Genomic DNA, 24,399 nt, shown 5'->3' with positions numbered 1-24,399 from the left:
GCGCAGTCTCAATCACCATTTCAGTGTGTGCTGGGGGCAGGCTTGGCATGGCTCACAGGGATCAAACTCTGGTCCCTGTATCTGCCTAAGCAGGTGCTTTAATCCACTAAGCTATCTGGCTGGCCCTGAGTTTGGGGTTTTAAAAGAGGCATTTGAGAAAAACTAGAAAAAAATATAAGCAAAACTTTCTCTGTACTTCAAAATCTAGTTTTGCTTCAGAATCTGGAAGTGAGTTTTGCCACAATTGCTTTCTGTCCAAGAATTCATATGTGTTCACCTTGGGATTTGATTTGCAGTAAAAATCAGTGTTGAAGTCTTTTGTGACTTGTATTTGCTCCTCTTTATTTGATGGGCGCAAGATGAGTCCTGTCTCATAATATCTTTAAAGCACATTACCACTTGTACTTGATGTCATTGGTCTGAGTTTTGATCCCGTAACTCTGGAAGTCGATGGCATTGAGCCCTGCGGAGGCTGCCTGCTGGCAGTCATCTCTTGGAGTTTCCAATTGCCCATACTCTTCTATCTGGCAGTTCAGGAAAGGGGTCTTTTTTTAAATTTTATTTTATTTTAGCAAAGGCGTCTTGTAGATGCCTAGAGAGAAGTGACACAGAGTCACAAGTGGGGACAAGTGTCTGGCTCTTCCTGAAATGGACCTCCCTCCCTCGGGGAACCCTAGGAAGTGGATTTCCCCTCACAGGAGGCCTCTTTCTTTCTGCTTAACCTGACCATGTATCTCAGTTACCAAATAATTATGGATTTATGGCTGAGATGAGATGCTGTGCATAAGTATTTTCTAGAAGAAATGGAACAGTCACAGCCAGAATGGTCAGAGATAGTGCCAAATGCAAAACTGTGTAAAGGATGAAAAATATGTAAATTTTGAATAGGTGCATGAATCAATAAATAATTGATTTATTATTTGGTAATATAAACATTGTGTCTACACACGTAAATATAGAAGGAAAAGTCAGGGAAATGTCATGGGATTACATGAGGAAAGACTTTTAATGAAGAAAAGCTTCTTGGAAGATACTTAAAAAATAGGAGATTAGAGAAAATTGTGTTGTTTGGGAGTAATGAGGCATTCTAACTGGGGTCCACAGCACCGAAAGGAGAGACAGGTAGAAGTAACTGATTAATGGAGTTGTGTATCTTAGTCATTTTCCTCATCACTGCGACAAAATATGTGGCACCTCCAACTTAAAGGAATAGAGATTTATTTAGGCTCATGTTTCAGAACTTTCAGTCATGGCATGAGTGGCAAGTGTCAGACAGAAGAGGTATGGGGAGGGGTGACAAAGGAGAGTGGCTCGCCTCATGGCGGATAGGAAGCAGAGTCAAGGAAAGAGACGGGAGGGAGATAGAAAGCTCCTGGGCCGCACTAACAGTGACCCACCCTTTCTGCTCAGCAAATCAGTTGTGGAATCCAGTCACCTTCCTGAGGTCTTGCCTATGAGCTCATGAGGCTTTAGGGGGACATCCAGATGTAAATAATGACCGTGGCAGACATGGAGGAGAGGACCCTCCTTAAAGCAGAAGGAGGGTATCAGGGAGGGGAAAGAGACGCCTGGCTACGGAGCTGAGTGGAGGTGCTCAAGGTGCTGATCTGAACAGCTCAGAGTGACCTCAGCAGGACGGCAGCAGGAGAGAGAAAAATTTGAACAGGGTTGCTAAAGACAGCCTAGTGAGACCCAGCATAAACTGAAGGAGTCTGTGTGGTTAGTGGGTGTGAACAGACACTCAAAGATTTTAATATGATGGATTTGGACCTAGGGCCCAGTTTGGTTGATTTTCATATGAGGTTAGATGGAGGTTCTTTTTGTTCTCCATAAGTATGTCCAGTTGTTCCAAAGCCATTTGTTGTAACTACCCTTTCTCCATTGAATTGCTTTTGTACCTTTGAAACAAATCAGTTGATTATTACATGTGGGTTTATTTCACCAATCTGTGTATCTATCCCTTCATCAATACCAGACTGTCTCCACTATCACAACTTTGTTTGTTGTTGTTGTTGTTGTTGTTATTGTTGTGTTGCTGCACGGTCTCACTACACAGCTCAGACTCACAGTGATCCTCCTGATTTCTGCCTCCCTAGTGCTGGGATTACAGCTGTGTACCACTATGCCCAGACTCCATTGATGGCTCAGCTTGCCTGGGGGCGGAGCTGGTGCTGCATGTGGTGCCAGGAATTGAACCCTGTCCCCTGCGCTTACCTAAGCCAGCACTTAGTCTGCTGAGCTATACCAACAACCCCACAACTTTGTAGTAGAGTCTTACAGTTGGGGTAGAATGAGTCATCCAACTTCATATTTTTTCAAAATTGTGTTACTCTACTTCCTCACATGTATGTTGACAGTGTCCTAATCACCTCTTCTGGCAAGGCAACCAGAGTGACAACCTGATGGCACCTCTTGAGCTTGGTTTCTCTGTAAGAGCCCTGCCTTAAATTACAGTTGTATTCTGAGGTCTGAGGAGCTTCAACAGAGGACCTGGGGCAGGGGGCTACAACTCTACCCCTAACTGACCACAGAGAGCTAGGGTAGCTGTTGAGGGTGAGACCCTTAACTATGGGCAGTGTAGGGGTATCATCTTCCCACATAAGGCCCAGGGACACTTGTGACCAGCCAGAGAGGGCTTGTGGGTCCCCTGTCAGGGTAAAGTCCCCTTGGTCCCCATATCCAAGAGCCAGCCCATAGAAAAGCTTCCGAGCCATTCATCCAGCCTAGAGAAGAAGAGTGGAGGAAAGCTCCAAGTGGATATGTACAGGTTCAACTTAAGAATAATTTATCAGGGGCTGGAGAGATGGCTCAGTGGTCTAAAGCACCTACTTAGAACAAGCTTGGCAAAGCACAGGGACCGCGGTTCGATCCCCCAGCACCACATGCCAGCCAGCCCCCCCCCCCCGGTGGGCTGGGCTGAGCTGGCCACACACACACACACACACACACACAAAAATAAATAAATACATTTTTTAAAAAAGGAATAATTTATCAGTTGGCAAGTGTGGCATCACATGCCTGGAATCCCAGAAACCCTGGAGCCTGGGCAGGAGAATCATAAGTTCAAAGCCAGCCTGGGCAACTTAGTGAGACCCCGTCTCAAAATGGTAATTTAAAAAGAAAGGAATGTCTGACTTGGCAGCAGAAGACTCTTGCATTTGATTCCTAAGACCCCTAAAAGTAACATAAATAGCAAGAGTAATCTTTTTTTTTTTTATTTTAGGGAAGGGTCTACAGAGTGTACAGGATCTCACTACTAGATCAGACTTGTAGTGATTCTCCTTTTTACAGCCTCCCAAGAGCTGGGATAACAGGAGCCTGCCACCACCCCCAGTCTCCATTGCTGTCTCAGGGAAGGGGGGGGGGCGGGCAGGGCCGGCATGACAGACCTGGGGATCGAACCCCGGCCCTTGCTTGCAGGTGCTTTAATCTGCTGAGTTATTTGGCTGGCCCTAAGAGTAATCTTTAATAATGGAACATATCAGAAAATCTAAGCAGTAGGCCTGAGATATGGTAAAGGAACTGCCCTCTTGACAGAAAGTGGGTGTAGGGAGAGTGAGAGAGAAAATGAAAGTGTTTCTTGACTGGCCTCAGGGAAGTGAGATGACCCAGGGTAGCCCAGAAGCCAGAAGCTCTCTCCAGACCCCTTCCCCTCACCAGCTGGGGATTCTGCCCATCACGGTGATAGAGCGGGTGAGGTCAGATTCTTTTCTCAGAAAAAGGGTGAGGACAGAGAAGGTCACCCATGAATAACAGAAACAGTAGCCTTTAATGACACAGACTTCTCGTCTACTATCAGAACTAAACTTCACAGTTCAGCCCTCAGCCCACCAGCCAAGCAGCTCTGTCTCAGGTGACTGACCGCACAGTAGGATCTCAAGCTTCAGGAGGGGATGAGACTTGTTATTTCATTTATATGCAGAATGTGGAGTCAGTACCAGTCATAGCACTTCCCAGCTTATGCTAGTTCTGCTTTCTAGAGTGGCTTCACCCATCACACCTTCCAGCCTGCCTAATAGCCCTAGCATGGACCCCTCCAGGAAGTTTCTTGTCTTCCTGAGCAGGGTGTGTGTGGGGGCGGGGTATGAATTCCTAACAGTCACCTCGAGAGTAAGACCCTCAGGGCGGAGCACCTCATGCATTTAGCCAGCTCCTCTTTGCAGCTCCTGAGGTGCAGCTGGCACCCAGGAGGCTCTCGCTAGGTGGAGTCTGAGAGCGATTTGTGAACTGAATTGCCTGCTAGTGCCGCGGGCTCTTGAAGAACTCTGAAGCCTGGACCATCCCGTGATTTATGGCGCTGGCTGCAAACCCGCCAGTGCCTGGGGTCTATTTTAACAAGCTGTGCACTTCAGAAGGCGCTGCATTCAGAACCCCACATTCTGAAGGCCAGAGCCAATTGGGCTCCTGAGCTCCTCAGGGAATGTGGATGTGATTGCAGTCACTTCTGGCATCCGAAAGTCTTCTCAGGCCCATCCCCAGGAGGAGGAGTGGGTGGGGTGGGGTTTTCCCAGAAGCCAGCAGGTCACAGGAATGAAAGCACCAGTACCAGTACACCGGAGGCTGTGTCTTCACTGGGCAGCCTCTGCAAGTCCTGAGTGTCAGGGCCTCAGGTGCCGCCCCTTCCTGGCCCTTGGCCCATCCTCAGTGGTTTGTAGCCTTTGTCCCTTAAGAATCTGACTTTCTTCCTTAAGGTCTGTGAGGGAACGGAGAGTATGTGGTGTGGTTATGGGGCCAGAGAGCATCTCTTGAAAGTGTCCTTGATCTTTCCTCCGTGCCTTCAGGTTTTGGATTTGTATTCTGCAAGAGCTGTCCTCTTTTGGTTCAAATACAGGCAAATTGAATGTTTCTTTGCTTTAAAAATTTCTGCCTGAAGTTTCTCATGCCATATCAACTATGGTGGTTTAAAGAGGCCAGATGTGAGGGGGCACTCAAATATCTACCTAAACTTAGGTGAGGAGACCCTCGAAAATCTGCCTGAACAGAGATGCCTGAAATCGGCATCTCTGCAGGTTTCAATGCTCTGACCACCTTTCCAGCCTCAAGAGGGAAGTTTATTCAGGAAAGCCTTCAGATTAGAAAGCACTCCAATGGGCTGGAAGATGGCTCAGTGGAATAAGTGCTTCCCTGGCAAGCTCAAGGGCCTGAGTTCAATCCCTGGTTCTGCCAAGAAAAAAAGAAAAGAAAGCACTCCAAAAACTCTGCAGCCAGATACTCTCTTGAACTGCTAAGAAATTTCTCAGTTTTTTCTTTTGAAAACAACACTGTCCTGTGTACTTAGTAGCCACTCTGTAAAAAAGATCAAATGAAAAGATGGAATTAATTTCAATAATATGGACTTGTTTTTTTTTTTTTTTTCCATACTGGTGATTGAACCCAGGGCCTTCACACTGAACCCTTTTTTAATTTTGAGACAATGTCTCATTAAGTCGCCCAAGCTGGGCATGAATTTGTGATCCAACTGCCCCAGCCTCCCAGAGTGCTGGAATTGTAGATGTGCACTATCATGCCCAGATAATTTAGCTTCTTTATTCGTATCAAAAATATTGGGCTGCGAGATAGCTCAGTGGATTAAGCACCTGTTTAGTCAAGCTTAGGGACCAGGGTTCGATCTCTGGTAGCACATGCCATGCCAGCCCCGCCCCCAGACACACTGAGTGGGCGACCAAGTCCAGGCATGGTGGCACACACTTATAATCCAGAGCTAGGGAGGCTGAAACAGGAAGATCCCTATGAGTCTGAGCTATGTAGTAAGACCCTGTACAAAAAAGAAAAACAAATAGATAAATATTTCACTTGCTATGTGACTAATTAAAATTATTGAGATATTTTCCTTTTTTATTACTGTCTTCAAAAGCCAGTGTGCACCTTACATTTGGAACACTTCTCAGGTTACACTCACCACAGTACGTTTATGTGCCTCCACCGCCCACTGAGCAGCACGGCTGCCAAGGATCACTGCCCTGGCCACAGATCTGCCATGCCCTGCTCTCAGACATGGGCAGTGCCAAGTGCCCTCCTGATGGTCCTCCACAGGAAGAAATCTGGGTGTTGGGACAAAAGGCACTGAAGGTCCTATCTTTTTCCTTCCTCTTCCCCTCCAGTTCATGGTATTCACCAGGTCTGATGCCCAGGAAGAGAAAGGAAGCCCTCAAGTCAGTGCTGCTTAACAGCTCTGGGCCCCTTCCTTGTTGAAGGCCTCAAGCACAGCCCTGTTCATTTGTGTGTGTGTGTGTGTGTGTGTGTGTGTGTGTGTGTGTGTATGCGTTGATGGAGACTGAACCTAGCACCGCACGCATGCTGGGTGAGCACTTTACCACTGAGCTATTCCCAACCCTAGATTCATTTCCTCATGAAATACTCTGCTGCATGTAGGCTTAACGTCAGCCCATTCACGGTGTGCAAGAGAAGTCTTGCTCTTGGTTTGCAGGGTTCTTGCAAAAGCTTTTTAGCAGTTCCCTGGGGGCTCTTCTCAGACTTAGGAAAGTCCTCTATATTCGGTATAGAGCAGCACTTTCCAATGTGTGTTTTATGAAACACCAGGTTTGTGGGATATAAAGAGACGCGAGATGAATAAGAGATGGTCAAGGTCCAGCGGCGTGAGGAACAGTGAGTGTGGGAGTCCAGTCGTCCGCGGAGGTGCTGAGATGGTGCTTGTGTTCAGGGCTTCTGAACGGCACAAGATTCTTTTTGTGAAAAATGTCTCAAGAGCCATGTGGACCCCATGGAGGTACTGCAGTCTGGGGTCCTCCCCCCAATTTTTTCTCATCCTAGGTAGCATAAGGGTGGGGTCCTGTTTCCTTGGGGAGAAAGCCTAAAATTAACTTCAATTGTGTTGTAGCCATATGTGCTGTCATGTGTGTCTATAATCTCAGCACTGTGGGAGGCTGAGGCAGGAGGATCATAGGTTTGAGCTCAGCCTGGGGAACCTAGTGAGATCCATCTTAAAAGTATAAAGACCCTGAATTCAATGCCAGTACTGCAAACAAAACAAAACAAGTCGTGATAAAAGATCTAATACTGGGAATGTTAGTGTTTGTTGTGAATATTTTAATAGCTCCTGAATAGCTCCTGCAGGAGTGTCAAACACAACGGTGAAAGTCATGTTAAGTGGCAATTCAATTCAGAGTCATTTTATTTCTTTAATGATCTAGTAAAATATAGAAAATTTAGCAGCTTTGATTTTTCAAATGGTCAGAAATACAAGAAAAACAAATTTCTGCCTTTCTCTGCTAGTATCTTCAGTCATAGAAAAGAAAAATGTTCTCACTTAAGACTAGGACTTCTTTCCTTTTATTTCCATATTTATTTCATATTTCAATAGCTTATATTGCAGAGAAAAGGCTCAAAGCCATTTACAGTTTATTAATCCACCCTATAAAGTCTCTTTAGAATGTAGCTTTCAGGCCATTTTCCCCAACCCTTTACTAAAGTGCCCCCGGTAGTTTAAATCAAATAAATTAGAAACAACGCCATTGCAATTATAATCGCTCTACTTAAACACAAACCAAAATTCCCCAGGCATTTGAGTCAGGTTAGATAGAATAGTGCATTTTTCTCCTTGAACACAAGACCAGCTTCCAGCAGTCTGGTCCACGTGTCAGAAGCCTATAAAGTTCGTAGTTTTGCGTTGGTGCCAGTGTGCTGTTTGCGCGCGCTGTGACCGCGTCTGCCTGGGGAGCGATTGCGCGCTTTGCGGGCCTGCGCATGTGCGAGGTCAGCGCGCTCAGCGTGAGGCTTGGCCGCGGGAGAGAGGACTAAGGTTTCACTAAAGTTCAGTTTCAGTGACATTGATGCACTCTTTGCTCTTCCCAAGAGTAGTTGACGTTCTAGGAAACCTAGCCAGGTTTTTTCCAGATGGTTATTAGGTTTGGCCCAGCCATAATGCTAGTGACTGCTGTTCATGTATGGGATCCCCAGGCAGCTGACCTGTTTGGTCAGCTGTGAATGACCAAGAAAGTCGTCATCATCTAAAATCACTCAGTCTTTTTGGCTAGGCAGCAATTGGTCAACCACTCCGTGGTCTTGTGCAATCAATACCAGAATCCCTGAATAGTCACAATTTAATTAGACCACTGGGTGCTGTCAGAACTACTGCTCGGTGTTCTGATCTTTAGCAGGAGACGAGCTTTCTTTGCTTTGGTTTCCCTACCTATGTCATGGCCCATACGGTTATTGGATTAAGTAACTTATTTTAAACACTTAGTACAGTATTCGCTATGTTGTAGGTACTCCATAAATACTAGTATTTAGCTATGGTTCATTCTTTTCTGATCTGAAGAGGGATGACAAAATGGGGCTAAAGGCAGTGGATTTCTGCATTTTTTTTTTTTTAAAATCTCTGATGTACAAGGGAAAGAAAAGCAATAATTTTTTACACCACTGATGAACCATAGCTAAATGTGCTGAGCGGTGGGGCTGGTTGGAGGGGAGGGGTTCCTGCCATGTGACAGGAAGGTCTTCCCCAGCTCCTCCCTTTCTTGTTTCCTGTCCACCATGAGGAGAGCAGATTTCCTCTGCCAGAGCTTTCACTGTGCGGCTTCTGCCAAGGAGACTGCCCAGTATGGATTGAGAAAATGGGCCAACTAAACCTTTCACTGGGTGCAATCCCAGCACTCAGGAGGCCGAAGCAGGAGGATCCCTGTGAGCTCAAGGCCAGCCTGAACTGCATGGTGAGACCCTGCCTCTAAACAAACAAACTTCTCCTCCTTTAAAATGTGGGTGCTGGGCATTTTTGTCCCAGCAATGAGAGAGTGACTAAGACAACTATTATGGGTTCATTCCTTCTGTCTCTTTTTCTGTTGAGAGTTTGACATTTCTCTGTTTTAAAAGTGATAACAAGATGATAAACAAGAAAGAAATGGAATAAAACACTAACTCACAAACTCTCAATTTATTGCTTTTTTCCTAGTCATGCAACACGAATTTAATGAAGCCCTGGGCCATGAAAAAAATGGATAGTCTGTCAAGCTGATTACATGGAATCTGTAATAGCATTTTTGTAAATTTCACAATATAGGTGGAAGAGATTATCACTAAGCTGGGCCAAATGGTTCCCTCCAGGTAGACCTGGTTTGGGTAGCTGGGGCCTCTAGAAGTACATGGTGCCCCTCAAGTCCCCTACACCATCAATATCTGCAGCTGTGCTGCCCCTGAAACAGGAGCATCTTATTCCATGAGCTCAGTAGATATTCATCCTATTCTCTCTTTTTTTTAAATTTTATTTATTTATTTGTGTGTGTGTGTGTGTGTGTGTGTGTGTCCAGCTCAGCCCACCAGGGGGCGGCCCTGGCTGGCATGTGGTGCTGGGGGATTGAATCGCAGTCCCTTTGCTTTGCTAAATTTGTTCTAAGTAGGTGCTTTAGACCACTGAGCCATCTCACCAGCCCCCATCCTATTCTCTTGATGATGAAATCCAGGCACTAGGAAGACACAGAAGTTGCCCCTGCCTTACTAACAAGTGGCAGAGCTGAGACAAAGCCTATGTGTTTCACACCCACAATGCACATCCTTAACCACTGCCCTCTGCAATCCAGGCATCAACTTCCCAAGCAAAGAGTCTGAAGAATGAGTCAGAGCAAGGCCCGAGGCTAGTTCAGAGCTTATGGTGGTGGCAGGCAAGGTGAGCCCTCCTAGCAGGCTTTGCACTTGTTAAATAAAAACATTGCTGCGCAGTTCCCCTTTTCAGTTAGTACTAGGTTCAGAGAGCTCAGTAAAGAGCTTTAGAGTGAGAACAAGAACAGACTCAGTGCCTGCCCCGGAGGAGCTTAGGATCCAAAGGGAGTCCAAGGCGCGCATTCATTATTTTCATGGGTGCCTTTCAGTGTTGCATTTAGGGGAGTCTTTGGCTGGCATGAAACATTCTCTAGGAATCTGCTTCCGTTTTAGTGCTCAACTGCGATGCTACACTGCCTTTGCAGAATGGTTCAGAGTCAGCTGCTTAGTAATGAGCCACAGTTGAGCTTGGAAGGCTGAAAGAAGATCTGTGATACTGAAGTGTAGCACAAGATGGTGGAGATGACCATCTCTAGAAGACCAGGGTAGAAAGGATCCAATATATCACTGCGACTTCCGTAAGTTTTTTGTTCCTTAGTGTCTACTATGTGTAGGATACTTTGTAACTCTTCTAGTGATAGAGAAGTTTTCTTTCCTGGGGATGCCTTGCTTGTTGCTGGCAAATGTCCCACTGAGCTATCCCTCCAATCCTGAGGAAATATTTGTGAATTAATGAAGGAGAAAAGAAATGGGTATTTAGTGTCTGGCCTCAAAGAGCTCATAACTTCTAAAAGGAATCAAGTCATTTCTACATAGCTAAAGGTTAATGCCAATAGGTGGTGGTATATTTGCATTAACTTGAAAGGACTTGGGCACAAGGGCACCAATGGGCATCTAGAATTTGCCGAGTTGTGGTGTGTGGAGAAATCCTTTACCAGAGAAGTAGTCTTTGCTGGCACTTATTCTCAATAGATTCTGTTCTTTAAAGACCACCACAATTAATTCCATTCCCAGTCCATAAGATAAAACTTTAACTTAGAAAGTTTTTAAATTAACCAGTTACAAAAATACATAAAATTAAGCAGTTATTCTTAATACTGCATCACAGATCTATAAAGCCAAGTTCTCAAAACTGTAATGTCTGTACTTTTATGCAAAAGGTTCATTTTTCTTGGAAATGTGGTGCTGTCATTTTAACTAAATTCAGAAATTTTAAATCTTAAATGTTTATTGCCTACCCCATTCTACTTTGAGAATTCTAATTATATGAATGTAAGTTTCTTGATTTTGGTACAGAATGAACTATTATATGACTGATTTGTAAACTCTTCTTCAAGTTTATCCTAGACAATTTTTATTGTTATATTCATTTAAGTTTGTAAATAACTTTTTTTTTTTGGCCAAGTCGGGGATTGAACTCAGGCCTTTGCGCTTGCCAGGGAAACACTTATTCTACTGAGCCATCTCCCTGGCCCTCTGTCTATATCTTATATCTTTCACATTTTGATATTTGTCTATAATTTCTAATTTGCTACATAATTATTATTGATTTTCAATAAAATTAGTAATGAGTTAAAAAAGAAGTAAAAATAATATTAATTTCATTCTTCAATGTTGACACATATAATGTTTAGTGGAAAAAGCTTTTAGGGTGATGGCATTTTATGAATTGGTTAAAAAATATATATGTATATATATATATATATATATATATATATATATATATATATATAAAATTTTCTAATGGGAGAAATATGCATGTCTGGTGTCCAGAAACCCTAGAACAGTATAGATTACTAGACAGGAGCAGCGGTGCCACAAAGGCATTTTGCAAGCGCCATTTCTATAGAGCACCACCCTTCTCAGTGTGCTGCTCCTTACTGTCTGGATTCCCGAGCTGCAGTTTTCTCAGGCATAGGCACTGGATGTTTGTAGTAGCCACCTTTACAAGGGAGCCGATGGCATGGAGTAGTCATTCCTTGAAATAATTTGTCAATGTGAAAATTAGATTTGGGCCAATAGAATAAAAGCTAACCTTGAATGTCTTCATCAACTCACTAGCAAACAAAGGGTCATGTAAATGATGATTAAATCAATTTTTTAAATGGCTAATATTTGCTAACATGCACATAGAAAGAAGCATAAGTTTTACTAGGAAAACAGAAACGGTACTAAGAGTTGGGGAGTAGCTGGAGCAGTGGGGCACACTTGCAGCCCTAGCGCTTAGAGGCTGATGCGGGACCCCAAGTTTATGCAGCTTATGCAATTTAGCAACAACCTATCTCAGAATAAATCTTTATTTTTTATGTACTTACTTTTTGGGTGGTGCTAGAGATTGAACCCAGGAACTTTCATGGAGCTACTTCCCTAGCCTTTTTTTTTTATCTTGAGATGGAGTCTCTTGCAAAATCACTAAGAGGCTGAGACTAAGCTTGAACTTGGGTTGCTCCTGTTTAGCCTCCCAGAGTAGTAGGATTACAAGCAAGTACCATCACTCAAAACATTGTTTTTAGGGGCTGGGGAGATGGCTCAGTGGAATAAGTGCTTCCCTGGCAAGTGCAAGGGCCTGAGTTTAATCCCCAGTTCTGAAAAAAAAATTAATCTCTGCTTATAAAAGACTAGAGATACAGATAAGAGATTGAGCACTTGCCTCGTATGCATGAATCCCTGGGTCCAGGCCCCAGGACAGGAAAAAAGAGAATTAATGTAAAAAGTGGTGATATGTGCCACTATTCTAGAAAGAATAAAAAGCAGTTCTTTCATCTACCATGTACAGGAACATAGAGATTATTTTCTTTTTTTTTTTCTTTTTTGTATTTTAGGGAAAGGCCTACAAGGTGTTCAGGGTCTCACTACTAGATCAGACTCGTAGTGATCTGCCTGTTTACAGCCTCCCAAGAGCTGGGATTAGTCTCAATTGCCATCTCAGTGCGCCCTGGGGGGCAGGGGTGGGGGCTGGGCCTGCACAACAGGCCAGGTATAAAGCCTGAGTCCCTGCCCCTGCTTGCAGGTCCTTTATCCACTGAGCTATTTTGGCCGGCCCTATAGAGATTATTTTCTAATGATGTGCTTTATTACACCTGCTAGCAAGTACTCAAGTGAATAAGTGTCCTTGATTCTAGCACTGTCTGGACTCAGGCCAACTGAGATGTTTGAGTAGGGTACACATGTGGTCTAAAACTAAACAGAAAAGCCTAAGGTTCAGCTCCTTTCTGATTACCACAGTGCTCTGGTGAACCCAGTACAGGGGCAGGCGAGGACCAGGCCATGAGACTGGGGAGAGTGCTCCTCCCACAGGCCCTTCCCCGGGTCAGTCCATGAACTTGCTATGGCACATCGGAGAGCACGTCCAGATGTACAGCAAAGAAACTGTCTGGGAATAGCCAGGAAAGGGTCTCTGTGGTGCCACCCCACCCACCCTGCCTGCCCTCAGCCTTCTGTCTGCGCTCCTGCGCAGCAGTCCCTTGACTTCCTCTCCCGGGCAGAGTTTCTGGCCCTGGAGCCTGTGACCTGAACATGGCTTGCACCCCACCCGCTAGAGAATCTGTAGAGCAGTGGAGGTACCTGCTCAGCTTCTAAAGTAGAAGAAAGAAAATAGTGGATGAGGGGTACGAAGGCTGCGGGGCTGTGACCATGGGAGGCAGGGTGCCGACAGTGCTGTCCTGCTCCTGGATCAGGCTGCATTGTTGACAACAGAAGAGGCTGAGCTGCTGTGGAGTGGCCCACAGGCTGAGCTTTGGAGTCCTGTGGCCTGGAGCCTGTGTCCCAGCACTTGTGTACCCTGGAGCAAGTCGGCCATGCCACCCACAGCTGTCACCACACCTCCGGTCCCATCACCCCATCTCCTGTCCCTAGCATCACAGTGAAGACCACAGTAGGCATACTTACATGGAGGTGGCTAGAGGGAGGGGCTTCTCTTTAAATTTTATTTTATCTATTTATTCATTGTTTATTTTCTGGTGATACTGGGAATTAAACCCAGGGCCTCTATAATGAACTTTATCCCCAGTCCCTTTTCTTTTCTTTCTTCTTCTTCTTTTTTTGTATTTTATTTTGAGGCAGGGTCTCACTAAGTTGCTTTTTGACCTTGAATTTGTGAGGTTCTTGCCTCAGCTTTCCTGAGTGTTGAGAACTTAGGTGTGTGTCACCATGCCTGGCTTGGAGGATTTTTTTTTTTTATATTTACAGTAATCAGTTTATTCTCTCCTGCCTCAGCATTGTGTTTAGGATTCTAGTATGACGCTATGAAATGTCACTTCTCTGTAACTTTCCAGCAATGAGCTCTGACTGCAGGCTTTAGTTCCATTAGCACTGTCTGCAGACATTGCTGGTCCAAGTCCTCTAGGCCCTCACATGCCAGTCACCTTCCTACCTTGGGCTGCACGGAGGATGCACATTCTACCCGAAGGCCATTGGAAGGGCAGAGCAAAGCTTTGCCATAGACCATCCCACACACACACATGAGTACTTAAACTGCCTTAACAGTCTACTTTTCCCAATTTCTTCTCCCCTAAATTGGCCACAGAACCAATATTTTTATTGATAAGGCTTAGTTCATTTTTATGCTTGCAAAGGTAAAATAATGCATGTTAGAAAAATGATTAATCTGAAAATAACTTCTTGAGAGTTTTCCTTCCACTCTGGAATCCTCTGGGACTTCTGGCAGAACATTCTACATCTTTCTCACTTGTGTCTCCCAGAAAGAACCCATTCCCTGTCCTGCTCAGTCTTCAAAATCTGGTCATCCATTGCCTACTCATCCATTTGTTCTCGTTCTCCACTTACCATCCTGCTCTTGTATCACTTTAGTCCAAGGTTTATTACAACAGGTTCCACGCTCAACTCAGTGAAACAGTTTTAAATCTCTTCCTCTTGCAGTCATTGGGGTGGGCTTCCAGAGTTTGTGATTGGTTCATGATCCAATGTCAAGATTATGAGTGTGAGTGCTTCACCCACAGATAGTCTGAATGCAACATAAGGAAGGGAGAGAAGGTTGCTCTCTGCCTCTGCTGCTGCAGCCACCGCTCCTCCCTTTTTGCTTTTGCCATGAACTGCTGTCCTTTGCCATGTGTCGCCTGCCTTGGAGCCAGCTGATTATGGACCAAAACCTCCACAAACTGTGAGCTGAATAAGCCTTTCCTTCCTTAATTTTGCTTGTCAGGTGTTTTGTCTCAGCAACGAGAGAAAAGCAACCAAGACACTCTCCAAGACAAAGAACTGTGCTTTATTCATCTTTGTAAGACCTGTGCTGGCCAGATAGTTCAGTGGATTAAAGTGGCTGTTTAGGCAGACCCAGGGGCCAGGGTTCGATCCCCAGTGTACCATGCCAGCCCTGTCCCTGGGTCATGCTGAGATGGTGATTGAGAATGGGCATGATGGCATATACCTGTAATCCCAGTGCTTGGGAAGCTGAAAACAGGAGGATTACTGTGAGTCTGATCTGTGTAGTGAGACCCTGTAGACCCTGTACTAAATACATAAAAAAAAACCCTCCAACCCATAGGAGATTCTTAATATATTATTTCAATGTATGTTGGGTGGGGCATCATTAAAAATCACCTGTTTCAAAACTGTCTCTCTTACTTGGACATGAGATTGTCTACAGGTACCAAACCCATTAGCAGAATCCGTTCATAAAATTTTACTTATAGAAAGATTTCTTTAGCATGTGAACATCTCATGAATACATTTATTTATCCACTAATGAATTTTACCTGGACTGTCAATGAAGGATAGTGACCTAAGTATTTGAAACAAAAACAAGGGAGGTTTAATTTAATATTAGAGGTGCACATTGCCTGGAAATCTTTAAGGATGGCCCAAAGAAGTGGGAGACACTGGTTGTTAGGACAGGAAGGACACCATTAAAGCCATGTTGTACCTTCAGAAATGGATTAGGAGGTGAATGGAGTGCGGGGGACTTGAATATGTCTTTCACCTGCACTGCGATTTTGCCCAAGACTAGTCCTGGAGGGGCTGAAAGCCACTGTGCTTCATGGGCTATTGCTGTGAGGTTGGAATAAGCCATCGTAGTACCTCAGTGGCACGAGAGTGCTGGCACATGCGTGCATATGACCTGCCTGCCTTTCCCTTTGTCTTACTTTTTCATCTTTTTCTTTCTCCTTTCTTTCTTTCCTTCCTTCCTACCTCTATCTTCTTCCTTCTCCCTTTCTCCTTTCCTCCCCCCTCTTCTATTTTTCCCCCTCTTCTTTGGATGAGCAAAGCCTTCCTGAGTAGATGTCAACAGTCTGTGTAGTGCCTTGGTGAAGGTCCATCATGTCATGTGCAGCCTTGTCTTTCCGAGCACCTCCACCCCCACCATCCGGGCCATCTGGCTCTAGGAAGAGACTCTTATTATTAAGTCAGAAGTGTGCTGGCAACTTCTGCCAATGTGGCAATAAAATGCAGAAAACAGAGTAACTTCCCTACTGACTCTGTTAGGAAAGAGAACCAGTCCTTGTAGCCTTCTGAGATGAGGTACAGTTGTTTGCTGGGCTGACATCCTGTTTACAAGTTTTAAAGCTTAAGGGAGGGTGGAACAGGGGAGGGAGTTACTATTTTTTCCCTATACAATTTGAGGTCTCTGGGCCTTAAATCTTCAAAGCTGTGGTTTATGTCTAAATAATAATAACAGTAATAAAGCCACTGAAAACATTGGTTTGCCTTCCTTCCAGCACAGAGTGTAGAGGTGTTAATTATGCAGAAATTCCTGAAAATGCCAGACAAATGCCAATTAAAGGTCAGTACCGAAATGGAGACGGAGTTTCTTTTGAGGTTTGAATTCCCCACTACCATAAAGGCAAAGTCATGAATTGAGAAAAGATAGTAAATTTATGATCTGTGCATTTCTTCTTTCAATAGGACAGGTAGGAAGAATGGTTGTTACCTCCCATCCTTTTCTTTCCTTCTTGAGCCTGGTGTTCTTGTACGTGCTAGGCAAGGGCTCCAGCACGGAGCAACAGCCCACCTGCTTGATTGCTTCCTGCTGCAAACAACCCCTGCTATCTCTGAAAGTCTCATTCTCATCAAGGGAGATTAGGGCTTGTTCAAGCAAAGCTGGGAACTTTCCTACCCTGTTCTGCCCATTTATCAATATTACTCGAAGCCACAGATACATGTCAGGGGAGAAAGTAAAAGCTACAGAACAAAACCTAGCATCACCCATTTTCCTCTAATTGACCTACTGTAGCTGAGCTTTATTGTGTGATTAATTTTTTTCTCAGATTTTCCTCAAGTCCTCATTGATAGATTTAAGATAGATTGTTACATAGAAATGAACTAAAAACATTTTAACACAGAAACCATAGTATGTTTGTATACAGCTACTGAATTTAACTTCTTGCATTTTATTAGTCACAGTGCTATAATCTGGAATTAGAACACTTCAGACACTGCATGGTGACCTAAGTCTGTCTCAGGTGTTTCCAGCACAGTCCGTTGGTAAGACTGTGTGGAGTTCTTTACTTACTGTGCTTAGGTCGACCATCTCTCAACGCTTCACCAGACCCCTCCAAACAGGTGATGCCAGTGGAGACAGGAGCACCAACCATCAAGTCATGCAGTGTAGACCCCGAGATGTGCTTTCCATTCTCCGTGTACAATCTGAGAAGAGTTATCTGGTCCACTCAGATAACCTTCTAGCATGAACTGAGGCCTTTAATTTTTTAAAAAAGCAAAACAAAATCATGTGTGCAGTAATTTGACACAAACAGATTTTGTACACTGTCACCATTCCTTTGAAATCATTTCTCAATTGATGAGCCAATTTTTTGGAGGAAAAATTACCACAGAAAATTTTTCCCAAATACATGTCACTGTCTCCAGTTGCCCTGCAAAGTATCCAGCAAACCCAGAGAGGGCAGCAGAGGGAGGCTGAAGTCTGCGCTGGACTATTTAAAGCTGCCCTGAATCATTTGGGGCAGTTCTCAGGAGGCGACTAAAGATGAAATCATGGATACTGAGTATTTTCCAAGAGGTGAAAAAAATCCTCACAGAAACAGGAAATTTCTTTTAGCTGCTTTCTTTTAGCTGCTTCCGCTCTGTCTCCAGACCACCTGTTTCTTAGCCTTTAAATTGGAAGCAGGGAGATGGTGTGAGACCCTTGCAAGGTCCATCTCAGATTCTCAACCCAGCGTCCACCGAGGATGCAGATCCCGTGGGGTGTCCCGACCCGCGCGATCGCTCCCGACACGCTTCGGTAGTCACTTTCCCCCAGCGCAGGAGGGGGCTCTGCAGCCCGGGGAGCAAAGCTCCCCAGGAAGACGCTGCCTGGTGGGTGAAGTTCCGAGGACGCTTAACATTAGAAAGAAGTATGATCACTGTATTTACATTTAAATTAGAATGGCAACTTTCGTATAGGTTATGCTTCTGAAAGGTATGTGTGGCGCATCTGCTGAGGTCTATTGTTTATTCATGCTGTAAATCCTTTGAAATGTGTTAAAATGCTTCCCACTCATTATAAAGCTCCTGCCACCCCTGGATTACGACTTTGATGTCACCAATCCTGCTTCAAAGGGTTCTTTCTGGGCTATTAATCACAGTTTAGCCTCTGAAGATATCGCCAGAGAAAACATTTAGACATCTTTATGCTAGACTTGCTAAACTTTGAAATCTCGAGCATCGTGCTTAGGCACAAATTGCAGGGTTTCCTCCCGTTGGTGGCTTTTTATTTTGTTACAGAGTCAAATGACACTATAGGTAAACGTGCAAACAACGCTTCCCACACTTGGTTTGCAGGCGGGTGTGTGGCATTTAGGAGGGAAGGGAGAGTCAGAGCAGTCTCGCAGAGACTTCAGAGGTAACAAGCAGCAGGATGCAAGCCCACAAAATCTTCTGTCATTTTTTGTCTTCATTCTCTTTTCCCCCTTTTGTGATTAATTAGCATTCACAAGAAGAATTGGTGAGATGCCCTGTATTCCTTGGCCTTCCATTCTCTGCTTTGAGACCTATTTGGATTGTCCGCAGCAAATAATAATACAGGTTCACAGAAAATAATAATAATATACACATAGTAATAATTAGCCAAAATGGTTAGGACCAGAAGTCTTTCAGGTCTAGAGTTGGAAGGGAGTGATTTGGGAATATTTGCATAAGCTAAGTGAAGTATCTTGGGAATGACACCCAACTCTAAATGTAGACTTCATTTGTTTCATATACATTTCATACAAATAGCTTGAGGTAATTTTATATTACATGTACACTCACACACATATATGTATATGTATGATATCTATGTGTGTGTTTACAAACATACCTATATCTTATATGAATAGCCGGAAGGTAACATACTCTGTAGATGTTCACACAAATGTGCATGTATACATAGACACACAAGTATATACATATATGTATCTTATACAAATAGCCTGAAAATAATTCTATTTTACCTATACACATATATGGTTATATGCAGTACAATGAACATGAGTAGGCAAATATCTCTTCAAGACCCTGTTTGTTTCGGGTTTTTTTTTTTTTGATACATACTTAGGGATTGCTGGATGATTGTTGAATCAATTATAAACTTTTTGAAAAACTATCACTCTATGATTTCCATAGCTATCCCATTTTATGTTCCTAGTAACAGTGATTAAATTTCAATTTCTCTTTTTCTTTAAATTATTTTCTTTTTAAAATTTTTTATGATGGCTACTCTAGGATAATTTATGGTTTTCATTTTAATTTCCCTAATAATGAGCGATACTGAGTGCATTTTCATGCATATGTTGGCCCTTTCCATGCCTTTTCTAGCAAGCCCTTGTCTGTATTTTAATTGAGTTATTTGGTGTTTTGTTACTGAATTGTAGGTGTTGTTGTGTGTCCTGATATTAGTCCCTTGGTGGATATGTGGCTTGCTACCATTTGTGCCTGTCTGTTTGCTCCTTGACTCTTTCCTGCGGATGGCCTCCTGTGCACACACAAACCTTTAGTTAAGTCAACTCACTCGGTGCTTTTTACTTTTGTTGCCTTGGTTTTGGTGTCCTATCCAAGAAAGCATCATCAGAACCAGTGTTATAAGGCTTCTCATCTATATTTTGTTCTAGGAATTTTGTATTTCAGCTATTATGCTAAATATTTTAATTCATTTTGAATCTTTTTGTCTATAGTAAGATTTAATTTATGATTTTTTTTTTCTTCGGACCTGGGGGTTGAACTCAGGCCCTTGCACTTGCCAGGGAAGTGCTTATTCTACTGAGCCATCTCCCCAGCCCCGTAAGATTTAATTTAATTTATAATAGTAAGATTCAATTTAATTCTTTTGTATATAGATATTCAGCTCCTGTGATGTGGTTTGCTGATTTTTGTTGTTGTTGCATAGTTTTGGAACCTTTGTCAGGTGTCATTTGATCATATATATGAGTATGTGGGGGTTTTAGTACTCTACTTTATTGGTCTATAAGTCTATATGCTGGTAACATACTCTTTTTTCTTAATGTCTTTGGTACAGAGTCTCACTACGTAGCTGAAGCTTTTAGTGATCCTCCTGTTTTCAGCCTCCCTAGCTCTGGGATTACAGGCGTGCGCCACCATGCCTGGACTCGGTTGCCAGCTCAGCATGCTGGGGGGTTGGGCTGGCACAACCAGGGATAAAACCTGGTCCCTGTGCTTTCCTAAGCAGATGCTTGGTCTGTTAAGCTATCTCGCCGGCCCTACATGCCCTTTTGATTACTGTAGCTTTGTAGGACATTTTGTGGAAGTCAAAAACTGTGAAACTTCTTCTTCAAGATTGTTGGTTGTGGCAAATCCTTTGTGGCACCACATGAATTTTAGGATTTTTTTTTTTTCTTCAAAAAAAATCTGTTGGGATTTTGGTAGTGATTGTTTGGAATATATAAGTTGCTTTGGGTATTAAATTTTTTTCAGCACTGAGGATTAAACTCAGCTTCAGAGAGAGCTACATCCCCACTCCTGTTATTTATTTATTTATTTATTTTGAGACAGAATCTCACTGAGTTACTTATACTGGATTTAAACTTACAGTCCTCCTGCCTCAGCCTCTCAGAGTGCTGGGAATAGCAGACATGTGCCACCAGGCTTGGCTTTGAGCCTTATTTAATTATTTTCAGCCATGTCTCACAGTGGAGTTTTTGTTTTGTTTTGCATAGACAAGTTTTTCACCTCCTTGGTAATATTTATTCCTAAGCATTGTATTCTTTTTGATGTTATTATAAACTGAATTGTTTTAATTTCCTTTATGGCTAGTTCATTGTTGATGCGTAGTAATGTAACTGATTTTTGTATATTGACTTTCCATTGTTGTATCCTGGCCAAACTCATTTACTTGTTCTGACAATTTTTATTATTTATTGATTTATTTTTGGAACCAGAAATCAAACTCATGACCTTGGGCTTACCAGGCAGGGACTGTGCTGCTGAGCTATCAGCCCCATCCCCTGACAATTTCTAGATGGAATCTTTAGTATTTTCTGTAAATGTATATCATCTGTAAACAGAGATAATTTTACATCTTCTTTTCTGATTCGGATGACTTACATTTCTTTTTCTTACCTAATTGCTATTCCCGGTAGGATCTTTGTGCCATGAAGTCTGTTAAATGTGAACATCTTTCGCCTTGTTCTTGGAATTACAGGAAAAGCTTTGAGCTTTTCACATTGAGTTGTAGATATTAGCTCTCAGATTTTCATGTGGAGCCTCTATCATATGGAAGTAATTTCCCTCTATTCCCAATTTGTTGCATGAATTTGATACTTTTTGTTGTTTCATTTTTAAGAGTATATAATTTGTTTTATAAATTATTTTTAATTTTAATAAAACTAAATTTTATATAATTGAAACTAAAAATATTCAATTTTTTAAAACCTTAGGTAGATTACTCAGAAAATTTGAGGGGAAAAGACACAAAGGAAAAAATGCTCATGATGCTATTCCTTAATTTTTCCTTCAGTTTAAGTTCTTTGTCTTTTTTGCTCAGGCAATTTGGCCCAGACAAAAGCCAGGATATCAGCAGCCTCCAGATCTTTGCCTCCACATTTCAGTGCTGGGAGAGCCAAGGTGAGTAGATTTGCACCAAGATGATGTGTGGAATAAGGGAGGCTGTTGCTCCTGTGGTGGGGTAATGCTAGTGGACAGCTTTAGTTCCCTGTATCCAGCCCACTGCCTGGTAATGTTTAGGAAATCAGAGATGAGGAATTTGAAAAATATAATGGAACTCTTAGAATCTTGATTCTCAGAAAGACCACTTAAAATATAGTCATGACACTTAAAAATAAAGTCCATGTAAGAAGAAATTTTCCTTATGGCTAAAATCATCCAATGGAGGAGAACAGAGATAAATGTTTCCTATTGCTCTGCTTGGCCCTCTAAAAAATTGGGACACTTTTTAATGTAAGAGAAATATTAGAAGGGCTCATATATTCCCAGCTGTAGTATCTCAAAGATGACCTAGTTGATGCTCACTGTGTGTATGATAATCATCTTAATCTGCAATTTTGATTTTTATAGCCCAAAAATATTAAATGGAAAATTCCAGAAATAAATAGTTCATAAATTTACAATTGTATGCTATTTTAACTGACATGGTGAGATCTCACACCACTCCACATCTCCTGTCCTTGGTCCAGTGTATCCATGTTATATACACCATCCACCCATTAGTCACTCAGTACCTATTTCAATTACCAGGCCAACTGTCACATTATTGAAGTTCTAATATTGAAGCAACCCTTATTTTACTCAATAATGACTCCAAAGTGTAAGAGTGGTGATGCTAGAAAGTTGGATGTGACAAAAGAGAGGCCATAAAATGCCTCTTTTGTAAGAAAAAGTATTACTACTATAACAGTATATTGCTATAATTGTTCTATTTTATTATTAGTTATGATTGCTATTGTCTGACTGTACATAATTTATAGTTAAATTTTATCATAGGTATGTATGTATTGGAAAAAGCATAATATTTGTAGGGCATAGCAAAATCTGTTTCAGGCATCCCCTTGTGATCTCGGGATATATCCCCAGGATTAGAGAAGACTATGTACTAACACCATCAAAAATTAGTTTGAAGGGGATGGAATAATAAACAGATCACATCTAATGTTCTTAATCATTTTCTAAACTTATAAACCTACATAATTTTAACAGTATATATATATATATATATATATATATATATATATATATATATACTGTACGGTACACAAAATCCTACAATATAGTGAAAAATCCACAATAAATAATTTAGATTAATATTTTTTGAAAACCCACAAAACAGTGAGTACGTGAACACTGAACTACAAAATAGCAAGGGACTACTGTATTCCTACTCTGGGAGGACTGAGGTAGGAATATTACAAATTTAATTTCAGCCTGGGTAACTCAGAGGGTTAGTGAGAACTTCTCTCAAAATAAAAATAGAAAACTTGGGGATGCCATGGGTTCAATACCCCATCTGCAAATATATATACATATATATATTTGTTGTTGTTGTTGTTTGTTTGTTTGTTTTTGGTTTGGTTTGGGTTTTTTTGTATTTTAGGGAAAGGTCTACAGGGTGTTCAGAGTCTCACTACTAGATCCAGCTCATAGTGATCCACCTGTTTACAGCCTCCCAAGAGCTGGGATTATAGGCATGCACCACCACATCCTGTCTCAATTGCCATCTCAGCATTCCCTGGGGGTGGGGCCATCATGGCAGGCCCAGGGATGGAACCCCTGGCCCCTGTGCCTACTTGCAGGCTCTTTAATCCGATGAGCTATTTGGCCAGCCCTTCTATATTTTTTTCAATTGCAGCATTTGTGCCGTTGATCTCACAGCCAACAGCACTGTATCTCCTTCCTAAGTAAAGCTTATATAACACAGGTATTTTCTCCACAAGGAAGGTCATAGCCTTCTATACTTAGCAACACTAGATAGCACCTTATTTGCTTGCTTGTTTGTTTTTTGTTTTTCTGCAGTCCTGGGGATCCAACTCAGGACTCTGCACTTACAAGGCAGGTTCTTATGCTGATGAGTTATCTCCCCTCCCCTAGATAATTTTAGAGACCTCAGAAAGACACTTTTTTGAGTAGAAAAGCTGAAACAGAAAGGCTGAATGTCACCGCTGTCGACTTCAGCTGGAAACTTGTGCATCAGGAGACTCAAATTTGTTTACTCCTTTGTGCATGTCTGTAATGACCAGGAAAGGATAGGGAGCATTGGCTTTGGGGTAGCAAATAAATGTTAGCTAGTAGGCACATTCACAAAACAGAAGTACTGACTTCTGCCAGATTAGAAAAGTAAACCTGACATCAAAAAATTAAGGATGCCTATGTCAACCCAGATCCCCCTCCTTTCCTAGATTTGCTTTCTAACTATGAGATCCTGCCAGGTCCTGTTCTTCTACAACCAGAATTCCAGCATGGCGATGTCTCCTTCACGGCACCACCCACTATTATTCAGGCCCTGCCCACATGAATAAGGCGCCTTCTAGTATGTGGCATATATCATTAAAACAATAACTTGTGTGGGTAAGATGAAAATGACCAGAGTTTTCTTTTCACTTGGAAAGGAGATGAGTTAAGACATATAAAATTGTGAAGGGCAACAGCAATTAGAAACAATAAAAACCAACTGAACAAAAATTCATCAGTCTCTGCCTTGTCCAAGATAAAATAATAGAAGTGGCCTTAGATAAAGCTGAGCTACTTAGGGGAGAAAAAAACAATACCTTCTTTTTCTTATCTACCTTAAAGTTCGTGGCTGAGAACCTTTAACAAAATCAGAGTCACAAAAGTATAAAAATGAGGTATATAAAGTAAATCCATATTAATACGATGAGCTGTAAAAGGCTCAGGTCAATAACTTCTGAGGATAACCCACTAATATTATAGACTGCTAGACAGTGTTAGATTGTTTAGTTGAATTCAAACACCTATAGTATTTAGATGCCAATAGAATATTCACCTCTG

The 24,399-nt window shown here is 42.5% G+C and overlaps 1 protein-coding gene across 5 annotated transcripts in view; it reads left to right on the top strand.

Moving 5' to 3' along the window:
- Positions 1–24,399, top strand: part of Myo3b (myosin IIIB) — a 472,753-nt gene that overhangs the window by 235,653 nt on the left and 212,701 nt on the right. For all 5 annotated transcript variants that reach the window (XM_023719169.1, XM_023719168.1, XM_023719167.1 and 2 more), the window contains one exon: positions 21,425–21,504. In XM_023719169.1, the coding sequence (XP_023574937.1) occupies positions 21,425–21,504 (80 nt within the window). The remainder of the gene's footprint in view (positions 1–21,424; positions 21,505–24,399) is intronic.

The sequence above is a fragment of the Octodon degus genome, unplaced genomic scaffold, assembly GCF_000260255.1.
Source record: "Octodon degus isolate 3935 unplaced genomic scaffold, OctDeg1.0 scaffold00065, whole genome shotgun sequence".
In the NCBI taxonomy this organism is placed as follows: Eukaryota; Metazoa; Chordata; class Mammalia; order Rodentia; family Octodontidae; genus Octodon; species Octodon degus.
Note: the sequence above shows the minus strand (reverse complement) of the source record. Positions and strands in the feature narration are given on the sequence as shown.